At 44.6% G+C, this 12,179-nt stretch overlaps 1 protein-coding gene across 1 annotated transcript in view; it reads left to right on the forward strand.

The window, feature by feature from the left end:
* The window catches only part of BVES (blood vessel epicardial substance), a 38,611-nt gene extending 30,691 nt beyond the window's left edge, over window positions 1–7,920 (forward strand). Inside the window, exon 8 of the mRNA XM_031456093.2 lies at window positions 4,341–7,920. Within this exon, the coding sequence (XP_031311953.1) occupies window positions 4,341–4,465 (125 nt within the window). The 3' untranslated portion in view covers window positions 4,466–7,920. The remainder of the gene's footprint in view (window positions 1–4,340) is intronic.
* The last annotated feature ends 4,259 nt before the right edge of the window (window positions 7,921–12,179 follow it).

Genomic DNA, 12,179 nt, shown 5'->3' on the forward strand with positions numbered 1-12,179 from the left:
AACAGCTCAGCCATGAAAAAGAATGAAACTATCATTTACAGCAACATGGATGGACTTGGAGGGTATTATGCTAAGTGAAGTAAGTCAGACAGAGAAAGACAAAGACTGTATGATGTCACTTATATGTGGAATCTAAAAAATACAACAAACTAGTGACCATAAGTAAAAAGCAGCAGACTCATAGAGAACAAACTAGGGGTTACCAGTGAGGAGAGGGAAGAGGGGAGGGGCAACACAGGGGTAGGTTATCAAGAGGCACAAACTATTATGTATAAAATAAGCTACAAGGATATATTATACAATACAGGGGGTATAGCTAATATTTTATCATAACGACAAATGGACTATGACCTTCAAAAATTGTGAATCACTACATTGTACACCTGTAACGTATAAATATTGTACATCAACTATATGTCAATGAAATTTGAAAACATTTAAAAAAATGTTTATGTAATGATGTTATATGAATCTCTGGAAAACAGTGATCAGTGTTATATATGCCAAGGAGATGTCTTAAATTAAAATAATAATATGTAGACAAATCATTTCTTGCTAAGTATGATATTAATATTCCCTCTTAACAATGGTGACGTTGATTCCAAAGCTGTGAATGGAAGGAACACACAGAGCCCCAGAAGTGTACGTACAAGGCCCCCAAAGCCAATTTTCCCAGGATTGTTATCCTGATCTCAAAATTCTATCTAAAATAAGGAATGTGATACACTTTTTATCCAAATGAATAAAAGTGAAATAAAATATGTATCTTGAAAAAATAATAATACATGACAGTTAATGACATTTTCTATGTAGCCAACACCTGCTAAGCACATTCCATGATTATTTTGTTGAAACCTCCCAGGAGCCCCATGAGGCAGGTCCTGGGAATGCCTCCTTTCCACAGATAGGGAAACTGAGGCCTGGAGAGGTTTAGTAATGGAATACAGTTCACACGGCAGGGGTCTGAACCTGAAACTGTTTCCTGAGCCTCTGGTCTTGACCACCGTGTGCTGCCTCCCCCGTGCGAGTGGCCCTGCCCCTCTTCCTTGCTGACTGCTATGCCTGCCAGGGATTAACAGTGGATCCTGATACATTTCTTTACTCGATACATTTTTGGCTTTTTTTTTCTTAACTGAAGTATAGTCAGTTTACACAACACATACATTTCTTGTAGCCGTTCTGCTTCCTGTCTTAATAGGATCCTGCTACTGTCCTTTGCTGTATAGCAAGGATTTGAAGAGTCAGATTTCACTCAGTGCTCCTCCATCATCAACCTTACACCTGAGTTCAGCATTTGATGATTGACTGGTTGCTAATTGACCCCGCCCTGCTGGAGGGCAGAGCAAGAATCCAGCACTTGCGTAGGCGGGGCCAGGGGAGACCCTGACAAAGTGGAGCCTGACATCGAATGTGGGGATTGTACAGAGGGCAGTTTGTGTGCTGTCACCTGAGCTGTTCATTGGGCACCTTGAGAAGGCTTGCACCTATTTATTTTTTAACTTTTTAAAATATTTTTTAATTGAGTTATAGTCACTTTACAATGTTGTGTCAAATTCCAGTGTAGAGCATGATTTTTTAGTTATACATGAACATACATATATTGTCACATTTTTTTTCCACTGTGAGCTACCACAAGATCTTGTATATATTTCCCTGTGCTATGCAGTATAATATTGTTTATCTATTCTACATTTTGAAATCCCAGTCTGTCCCTTCCCACTCCCCACCCTCTTGGCAACCACAAGTTTGTATTCTATGTCTGTGAGTCTGTTTCTGTTTTGTATTTATGGGTTTTTTTTTAGATTCCACATATGAGTAATTTCATATATTTTTCTTTCTCTTTCTGGCTTACTTCACCTAGAATGACATTCTCCAAGAACATCCATGTTGCTGCAAATGGCATTATGTTGTCAGTTTTTATGGCTGAATAGTATTCCATTGTATAAATATACCACCTCTTCTTTATCCAGTCATCTGTTGATGGACATTTAGGCTGTTTCCATATCTTGGCTATTGTAAATAGCGCTGCTATGAACATTGGGGTGCAGGTGTCATTTTGAATAGGGTTCCTTCTGGATATATGCCCAGGAGCGGGATTCCTGGGTCATATGGTAAGTCTATTCCTAGTCTTTTGAGGAATCTCCATACTGTTTTCACAGTGGCTGCACCAAACTGCATTCCCACCAGCAGTGTAGGAGGGTTCCCTTTTCTCCACAGCCTCTCCAGCATTTGTCGTTTGTGGACTTTTGAATGATGGCCATTCTGACTGGTGTGAGGTGATACCTCATTGTAGTTTTGATTTGCATTTCTTTGATAATTAGTGATATTGAGCATTTTTTCATGTGTCTATTGATCATTTGTATTTCTTCCTTGGAGAATTGCTTGTTTAGGTCTTTTGCCTATTTTGGCTTGCACCTATTTATAATAATGTCTACTCTTACTTCTCTTTTTTATTGAAGTATAGTTGATTTACAGTGTTGCGTTAGTTTTAGGTGTACAGCAAAGAGATTCAGTTATACATACACATATATCAATTTTTTTCAGATTCTTTTCCATGATAGGTTATTATAAGATATTGAATATAGATTATTGAAAGAAAATGAATATTGAATCACAAGATATTGAATACAGTAGGCCTTTGTTGGTTATCTATTTTATGTAGAGTCATGTGTATCTGTTAATCCCAAATTCCTAGTTTCTCTCTCCCCTGCCTTTCCCCTTTAGTAACCATATGTTTGTTTTCTGTCTGTGAGTTTGTTTCTGTTTTGTAAATAAGTACATTTGTGTCTTTTTTTTTTTTTTTTTTTTTTAGATTCTACATATGAGTGATATCATATGGTATTTTTCCTTTTCTTTCCGGCTTACTTCACTTAGAGTGACAATCTCCAGATCCATCCATGTTGCTGCAAATCAGTTTTTCATTCTTTTCTATGACTGAGTAATATTCCATGGTGTATGTGTATGTATGTACGTGTGTATATATATACATACAAATATATATACACACGTACATACATGTATGTATATACACATATATACATATACACCACATGTTCTTTATCTATTTATCTGTTGATAGACATTTAGGTTGCTTCCATGTCTTGGCTATTGTAAATAGTGCTGCTGTGAACATTGGGGTGCATGTATCTTTTCAAATTAGAGTTTTCTCCGGAAATATGCCCAGGAGTAAGATCGCTGGATTACATGGTAACTGTTTTAGTTTTGACAACCATTTTTTTCTTCACCAAGCATGGTGTCCATTATAGTAGATGCTAAGCATTTGGTGACCGCATGAATGAATGAGGGGTAGAATGAATGAGTTATTATTTGGTTCCTTTGCTATAGTGGCACCCTAAAAGGCCCCAGGGATCTGCTGCTATTTGGGGTTGTATTTCCACCACCCAGATCTTCCCTCCTGTGTGCTTGGGCTCACCCTGTCTCTACCTCCCTTTCTCTCTCTACCATATCAGTACAGGGAGTGGCTGGACAGGTGGTGACAAGAAATGTTTTAGGTGGTGCTCCAGATGGTGTTTAAGTTCTACAGTTTTAGAGTAGAACCATTCCTTAGGGAAATTAGGAGTTAAATCAGCCTTCGAGGGACTTGAATCACCACATATGCTATTCATGTAGGAGCATGTGTTCTGAGTTCTAAACAGACTTTGGGGAAACCTGCTGGGAACTGCGGGTGATTGAGAAGCTCATATCATCCTGCAGTGGAATTACCTCCACATCTGTTCTCACCTCTGAGAATGGCTTTTTGACTTGGCTGCCTTGCAAGTCATTTGGTCCATAAGACATCTGGTCCAGACCAAGGTCCTTGATACTTGTAGGACCATGTAGTCCTGTCCAAAATTTCCAAAAGACATTGGGTATATGCCAAAAGGTCCTTGATATTTGGTCATAGTTGCTCCTGTTCAGAGCATCCATGGTGACATTCGGTCCATGCAGAAAGGTTCTTTATATTTGGTCTTATCCAAAACAACTTGGCATGGACCAAAACATACTTGTGAATGTTTCAGATAAGAACACAATATTTCAAGAATGTTTTGGCTTGGATCAGTATACTCATGCACATTTTGCATAGGACCACATTTTCAGGGACCTTTTGGTGTGGACCAAATATGTTACAGATGTTTTGGACAGGACCCAACGCCTGCTAACCCAATGCTGTTTCCTTGGGATGCTAGATTGAAAATACAGTATTTAGGGAAACTGCATTCCCAGTACCAGCTGTAGATTCCCAGGGTTTTATTTTCTACTTGGAATTTATAATTGATATGTCACACCAGCAGTGGGGCAGGCTGTACGTTAAGCAGTTTTCCTTTCTGTGTCTCTGGCAGATGTGTCATCCCCCCACCAGCGATCCTCCGCCAAGATGAAACCAATAGAAGAAGGGGTGGAAGATGACGACGAGGTCTTTGAACCCGCGTCTCCAAATACATTTAAAGTTCGTCAGTTGCCTTGATTCCCAAGAGAGGATTCAAGTTACCAGGATGGGAACTGTCTTGAAGAGATCCTGAAAAATACCAGCAGTTTTTCATTGCTTTTAGATTTTTCTGCTTTAGTACCTTCAGCCTGTAGAGTCTGAGGGTGGGAAAGCGAGGGAGATTCCAAAACGGAAGGTTATCTTTGTTCTCGTTTTACTAGTCAGCTTTTTGTTTTACTGAGCCCTCTGACTAAACCTAGTGCTATTTTGAGAGAGAGATTTTCACAGTACTTTCTACATGTGTTCTCCTTGAACTTAAAAACATCGTAGTGCTCCGTCACTGCAGATGCCTCCACTCGTCTTTCCGAGCTGTTGCTCATGGTCCTCAGAGACAGCTTTTCTTCTATGGGGTTGTCCATTTGAGAGTTTTAACAACCAGTGTAAGTTTGAAACTGAGGCTAAGGGAACACTAAAAAGCAAGGCATCTCAGGCTTTGTTCTGCTGATGTTTTGGATGGAAAATTTTAAAGACAGACACGATGTGACTTGTGTGTATTTTTCTCTTAGGCCTGACGCGTCTCTCCCCCGGGCCACCTCACGTCCGTGGGCAGAGCGGAGACACTTCCTAACGAACAGACCCCTCAGACCTGCCCACACCACCCGGGTACGGTGCTGTTTATAAGCGGGGCTGAAACCTGGAGCAGAGAGAGAACGGCGGGAAGCAGTTCTGAGCTGGGTGTCTGCCTGGGGCTGAGCCCGCTCAGCTCGGCCCAGGCTCTGCTGGGGGGAGCACGTTCCTTGGGGTCAGGAGGACCAGTGAGTCAAGTAGGCCAAACAGGTGTCACAGAGTGACTGACTGACAGAGCCGCTGCCTTCTTTAGTCACTATCCTGACGTTTTAGGCTGTTTCCCCAGGGCCACAGAGTTCTCCTTAGGACCTGTGCAGGACACCAGTACCAGGGCTGTGGGTGTGGACACAGTTGTGGGGCAGACGGGTCACCACAGGCCCCACCATGGGCACCCAACCTAGACAGTGCTGTGTGGGCCTAGATTCCAGGTCCCTCTTTTCTACTGGAGTCGTGTTTCAGGAAAGGGTGGTTGGTACTGGGGAAATGAGAAGATGTGCTTCAGTCATCAGGAGGGCGAGTGTGGCTGTGACCCCTGGCCAAGCCACTCGCCGGGGGGAAGCCCACTGAATGGCGGCCCCGCATCATTCCCCACTGACCTTGATTTTGTGTCATCCGCTGGAACCGACTTTGAGTCAGTCCCCTGTTATAAATAGCCAAGAAAAGTTCCAAATGAAATTATTTTCAGGTGAGCTGAGCCAGAAGCATCTTTTGCCAAGAGGTGATTTCTGTTAGAGATGATATAAAAATAAGCTATTCTAGGGTCACCTCATTTCCTCATTTTTTAAGCCAGTTATTTTAGTAATTTCTCTTGAGTTAAATTTTCATGCTTGGTCACTCACTGAGAAAATTTCTGCAGAGTGGGTATCCAGCTCCTAATGTATTTATCAAATGTTGGCTTTTTAACATTACAGTAGAAAGGCTGATTTCACTTTACTGCTATAGTGGTGTCTTCTGTTTGCTAAAGTAGGAATTTATTTTGGGGGAATGAAACAAAGGTGAATGTCTTTGTCTGGCTTTAATTGTAAAGATGCAGTGGGTTGAACTATCTCCTCCTGTGCCTGAATCACGTGGAAAATGTCGTGGGGTTAATCCTTCTTTCCTTTACCTACTGGAGAGAGGTCATGCAGGCCACTGAGTTTACACATGCAGAAAACTAATTTACAGAACCACTCTACAGAGTAATTCGACACTACGTCCTTCTCTGAGTAGAAAGTACTTTTAGATTCTGCAGTAGCCATGTTTTTAATGTTCTCCGAGTCCACAGAACCTTGGGGTGTCCTTACCCTGACCCACCTTCAGGCTTGTCTCACTTTGTCAACCTCAGACGGCAGGGGGGGTCACCTCTAATGATCAGCCTGCATGTGTCTGGAGGTGGGAAACATGAAGCTATTCTTAAATACATCCCTCTAAGGGCGACAAGGTGACTCAGAGAAAAGAAGCCAAAGCCACTGAGAAGCCCCCCCCACTAGACTTGATAGCAAAGAAGCAGATAAAAGATTGCCGATGGATGACTTTACAAATGAACAAGTGTATCTTTGTATAACGCACAGATAAAAACACATTTGCTGCCAAAGTCACCAATAAGATGCTTTCTGTGTTTTTTGGCATTCACCTAGGTTGTCACCAGGTTCAGAAAATAGTCTGCAAAAATTACCCTACTATATATTACCCCAAATCTACTATGTTGAAATGTAACATCAAGTCCATTGTATGAATCTGGAATGTAACATTTATAACAGAATGTATGTGTCATTTATAATATTTTGAAAGCCCTCATACTTATATTTATAAAATAATAGCACAGACCCTATGTAGACCCACTATGATGTTCATAGATCTTAAATTAGTAATAATGGGTGCTATATAGTTATTTTCTGTTGCCACCCTTGGCTTTCTGGGATCTTTTCCGTTTTCCCCTGTGGTTCAATTTCACTTTAAGCATTGGGCACCTTTGTGCTTTGCTGCCAAAAGCCTGCTGTGCCCTCTGGGAGACGTCACCTCCTTGGTGTCTGGTTCTCCTTCGTGTCTGGTTCTGCCCGAAGTTCTTCTGATTTCATAACTTGGAAGCTACTGACTCCTGCCTCCCAGGTCCTATCATGGCCCCAAAGACAGTCACTTGGATGCTGATGCTGGAAAAAATCTATAGGGAAGTTGATGTAACCTACACACTCTGCCCTGTCCCCAGTGCACCCCAGTGATGACCGTGCCCTCCAGTGAAGATTTCAGGCTAGTGTGTGGTTGGTACCCAGCCAGTCCCGACCCTGGGGCTTGGTGCCCCTCCTCCCTGCAGACCCAGGAGTGCAGCTCCAAGGATTTGCTGCCATTATTTAATCCTTGGTAACTTCTAAAGCTGCTCTGCAGAAAGCATGGACCCTGCTATGCCTCAGTTTCTCCTCCCTCCCCTCTTTCCAACCCTGGTTTCCCAACCTCTTTCCCTGCTTATCCCCAACTAGAGTGATTAGGAATTCCCACCCACTCAATTCAACCTCAAGGATGTGAAGAGACAGGACACAGCACAGGAGCTCGAGGGTGCCGGCACCCATGACGCGTTTTCTTACCGTTGGTGCCCGTGCTTTGATCGTCACAGAACCCTCAAACACCTGTGTGTAAAAACACCTTGTAAGCAAAATTTAAGAAACCTGCTTGAAGTACTATTTACAAGTTTTTTCCATTATACTTGCAACCTAGTTTTAAAGTACACAAGGATTTTGTGAATGGTTTATACAGACACGATTTATAGGAAACTCATCCTTCCTGCTTTTAGGTGCCATTTACGTGGATAGCATTTTACTTTATAATAAATTTACATTTTGTCTGAATAGAGCTTTCTTGTTTAAAATCTCTTCATATATCGTCATTTGAGCAAATAAATTTCTTACTTGGCAAGTGTGCGTATTTTTTACTTCATTTCTCTTTACGTATAGTTGATTGGCTCTAATGCCGTGCCCAGAGGTTCAAGACCCTTCAGAGGCCACGGGAAATGCTCTGGTTTAGGTAGTCTGAGCAGGCCTGCAGAGAGCATGCTCTCGGCTTAGTCCCATTTCGTTTGGAGGGCCTACCATCTTGCTGCCTTTGGCCATGGAAAGAAGGGTCCCCGAGGCCTTGGATAGAGTTGACCGGATGCAGCAATTAAGAAGCCTCCAGAGCTTCACCGTGGGGACAGATAGATCTCAGCTTTTTTAACCCATTGTATTTGAATCTTCCCCTCTAGTTTCACAAAGCCCAGCAATACAAGGATTCACATGAAGGAGGCAGAAATCCTCCCCTGTGGCTATACTCTGGTAGGCAGTCTTTCTAGTCATCGTGCAGAAACCCCTATTTTCTTCCATCATCTGTCCTCAGTGTTGGAAAGGGAACCAGACAGCCCGTCTCTTGGCCATTGGTAGTAGGTCCTTGACACCTAACAGACTTGCCCTGATTAGCCCCAAGACTAAACCCAACTGGCAGGGCCATCTTACACTCCCACAAAAGGAATTAATTCTGTCCTCAGTGAGCCATGTCACCACACCCGTCTGGTCCTGAGCCCTGAACGTCTTGACAAGCCAGCCTGGGGCAGCTTCCCCGTATGTAGACTGGGCAGTGAGACTGACAGTTTCCATTTGGTCCACTTGGGGGTATTCTGTGGGCAGGGGTGGGAACAGCTCACTATGGGGTAAAATCGACAGGACTTGGCTATGGGTTTGTGGGAGCAGAAGCGGTGGTGAGAGAGTGGAGCATGTTAAAGATCTGGCTGGAGTTACCACTGGTCCCTCTCTGGCGAGGACCAGGTTGGAGTGAAGAGACTGAGTGTATTTTCTTCATGCTGAGTTAGAGTGGCCTCTGGGACAGTGGAGAGGTGTCAAATAGGCAGCTGGACACATAGATCTGGAATTTGGTGGAGGGGTAGGATCTGGGCTGAAGATACAGATTTCTGAGTTGAAGATGGCACTGTGAGCTTGACAGCTTCCCAGTATGTAAAAAAATCTTCTGGGGTGTGCGTGTGTGTTGAATGAATATGAGTGAACACAGGGCATGAATATTTCCTTGCTTTTTACCAGGGGCAGATACATCCCCACTGACCTGCAAGCTCTCCCAGCCTCCTTCATTACCCCGTCGTGAGGGAATCCCCGTCTTTCCAGCTTACAGCTAAGCTTTCTGCTTTGCTAACCCGTTCGCCTGCCTGCTGCTTGGTGCAGGTGGGACTCCACAGCACGGGGCCTGCTCCTGGGGACTGCACGCCCTGATGTCTGGTGTGACAGGATGGCAGAGCCAAGTGTGGTCTGAAGGAAGCTAATCCGCCACACTCCTCAGTAAATGAAGCCCCACAGCCATCACCCAGCTCTGAGAGGAAGGGGCCTTGAGGGGAAAATGAGTAGTCATTTACCTGCAAATGATGAAAACTTCCAGAGCTGCTCCCATCCGTTGGTGGTTCCACAGAATTAGGCGACGTGTCGCAGAGATGGACTGAGGTGAAGCACGTAATCCCCTTGAAGGAGCTCAGACAGGGACCGAGCCTCAGGCCCCAGCCTCCCCGGGGCGGCTGGGCTGCACGTGAAGCAGAACCACCAGATCGCCAGCTGCTCTGAATTCATTTCTCTTCAAAGGGTTTGTTAACTTGGAGCCCCAGCAACGCTCCCACAGTGCGCTCCCCTCCTTCTGCTCTTCTCACTTGACCTCCTTTTACTCTCCTCCTTAATGAGCATCGACATGTTTTGCTCATAAGAACTACACCATAACGTGATGTGGGAATAATAGCTGTCTACTGAGTGCCTACTATGTACCGGAGACGGTTACAGGCATTTCAAATAGATGATTTCACATTTTCACCAAAATCCTGGAAGGTGGTGGAGACAACAGCACTGAAGCTCAAAAAGGTAGATTTTGCCAAGACAGCCCCACGCGTGGAAGGGCCGGAGGGGGCCCGGGTCAGCCTTTTCCCCAGTCCTCTCAGATAGTGAGTGTGCAGCCTCCAGTTCACGTCCTGTTCTCAGCTTTTTGCCTCAGGTTATCAAGGAGTTTTCATGCTGAAATAGAAAAATATGATACTTTATATTTTTTAATACAAAAAGTTGTGTATTTTTTTAGGGAGACCGTTTTAGAACAGAGAAAAATTAAAATTTGATATTGACCTTTAAAATAATGTCAGCTCACATGAAAATGTGGGGACCCAGTTGCATGTTGCCCCAAACAGATTTCTTATCTCTCTTGTCCACCTCGAATCTCCCTCTTAGCCAGAAGCACCCACCTGAAAAAGGAGGCAGAGTCCTTGTTCTTGGACGTGGCTTAGAGGTCAGATAGATGATGCAGTTCCGAACACTGGCTCTGACCATGTGAGCTTCGGCAGGTTGTTACGCCTTTTAAAGCTGCTGCGTCCTAGCGCATATTCTGCAGTCTTTCCAAACAGGTAGTTGGCATGAAGTATGTGTTTGTTCTCATTTCCTTTCCCATTTTCCTTTAGTGGCCACGTCAGATTCTTAAGGCTTCTGGAATCTCAGTAACCACAGTCCTTGCAAAGAGCCAGAGGGTCAGTGCCAGCAGGTCCGAGAGACAGCTACAGGGCCCCTCCTGCTGACGGCAGAAACCTCTGCAGGCCAGGGCCCAGCTCACAGGCTGCAGTCTCTGGACAGGTTTGGCAGAGGCTCAGAGGGGCACCAATCCTGACCTCTACAAGTGGCCCCTCCAAAGCCTGAGGCAGGGCCAGTCTCTGTATGGTGACTGGTGGGTGGAAAACACCAGCGTTGGGTTAAGGAGTCTCCAGGAGACAAGAGAAGGAAGAACACAGTCAGCTGTGGTCAACAGGCAGCACGTTGTTGTGAACACGCTGTCTCCTTATTTACCTCCCCACAGTGGGCACGGGAGAGCTAAGCACAGGTGGGCTGCATACGCATGGAGCACGTGACGGGTAAATTCTGATGCCAGAAGGACCGAGAGAAGTTAATCCAGAGAGTAAGGTGAAGAAGTACTCAAAAACTCAGGAGATGTGTATTCCTGACATGGCTTGATTGTAAAGAATGCTAGGATGCTGGGCAGCTCACGTCTCCTGGGGACTCAGTTTTATGTGCAAAATGAGGTCAGACCAGGTGAGGGATCTCCTAGTTCTGGTGCCTGTAATTCCCAACATGCGGACTTCTTAAGGGCTGACACATGACCCTCGTGGTCCAAGTGAGTCAGAACTTTATTTTTAGGTTGAGGATAATTAGAGTCTCACCTGCTGTCTTCCTAACCAGGGCGTTCCCGTCCTTGGCCAGTCCTTCACGCAGGCTGCGCTGGTTTGATGTTGTGATGTCATTATCGTTATCAAGACCCAGAAATCCACTGGGTCTTCCAAGTGGTCACTGTTTCCTCGTATACCATTTAAGGGGTTTCTCAAAAGTTCTTCTCAAAGCAGTCAGCTTGCTGAAAAACCCCTTCTAGCGCTGCCCAAATGCTGTGGATTGAGGTTTTCCTTCGGAGGGGGCAGAACTAGAATATTAGAGCAGGTATGTACCTTTCAACTTGTGGGCGGACATCAGAATCACCTGGAGGCTCCTGTTGAACCCTAGCTTGCTGGCCCCACCCCCAGAATTTGACTCAGCCCATCTGGGGAAGGACCGTAAAGCTGCACTTCTAGTAAGTTCCCACATAATGTTGGTCTACCACTAGGGGACCTCATTTTGAAGTCCCCTTAATGAGTCCAGCCCCCTTATTAGCAGGTAAGGAGGGTCTGGCTGGGAAAGTTGAGCCCAAGAAAAACTAGAACCCAAGCATCCTCGTTCATACTCCAATGGCTCTCAGTGAAAAAGCAACTTGTGTTTTATTTTATTTTATTTTTGGCTCTAGGCCAATAGTTTCAAACTTTTAATGGAAGGAGCCACTTAGGGAACCAGTTCAAATCTGGCTCCAGTAACTCAACACCCCTAGAACAGTGATTCTTAACCTTGGTTGCATATTAGAGTCAGAGATTCTGAAGAAAATTTACCTGGGCATCAGGAGTCTTAAAAGCTCCCCAGGTGATTCAAATAGGTAGTAAATTTGAGAAGCTCTGGTTGGGAGGAAGGTTGGAAACCTTCGCTAGTCCAGGCATCCCACGTATTTGGCTGTAGCTGTGGGCTGGTCCGGACTTTGAAGGCAAAGGCTGTCCTGGTCTTGCTTCCTGCTTTAGGAAACA

This window comes from Camelus dromedarius, chromosome 6 (assembly GCF_036321535.1).
Source record: "Camelus dromedarius isolate mCamDro1 chromosome 6, mCamDro1.pat, whole genome shotgun sequence".
Classification (NCBI taxonomy): domain Eukaryota; kingdom Metazoa; phylum Chordata; class Mammalia; order Artiodactyla; family Camelidae; genus Camelus; species Camelus dromedarius.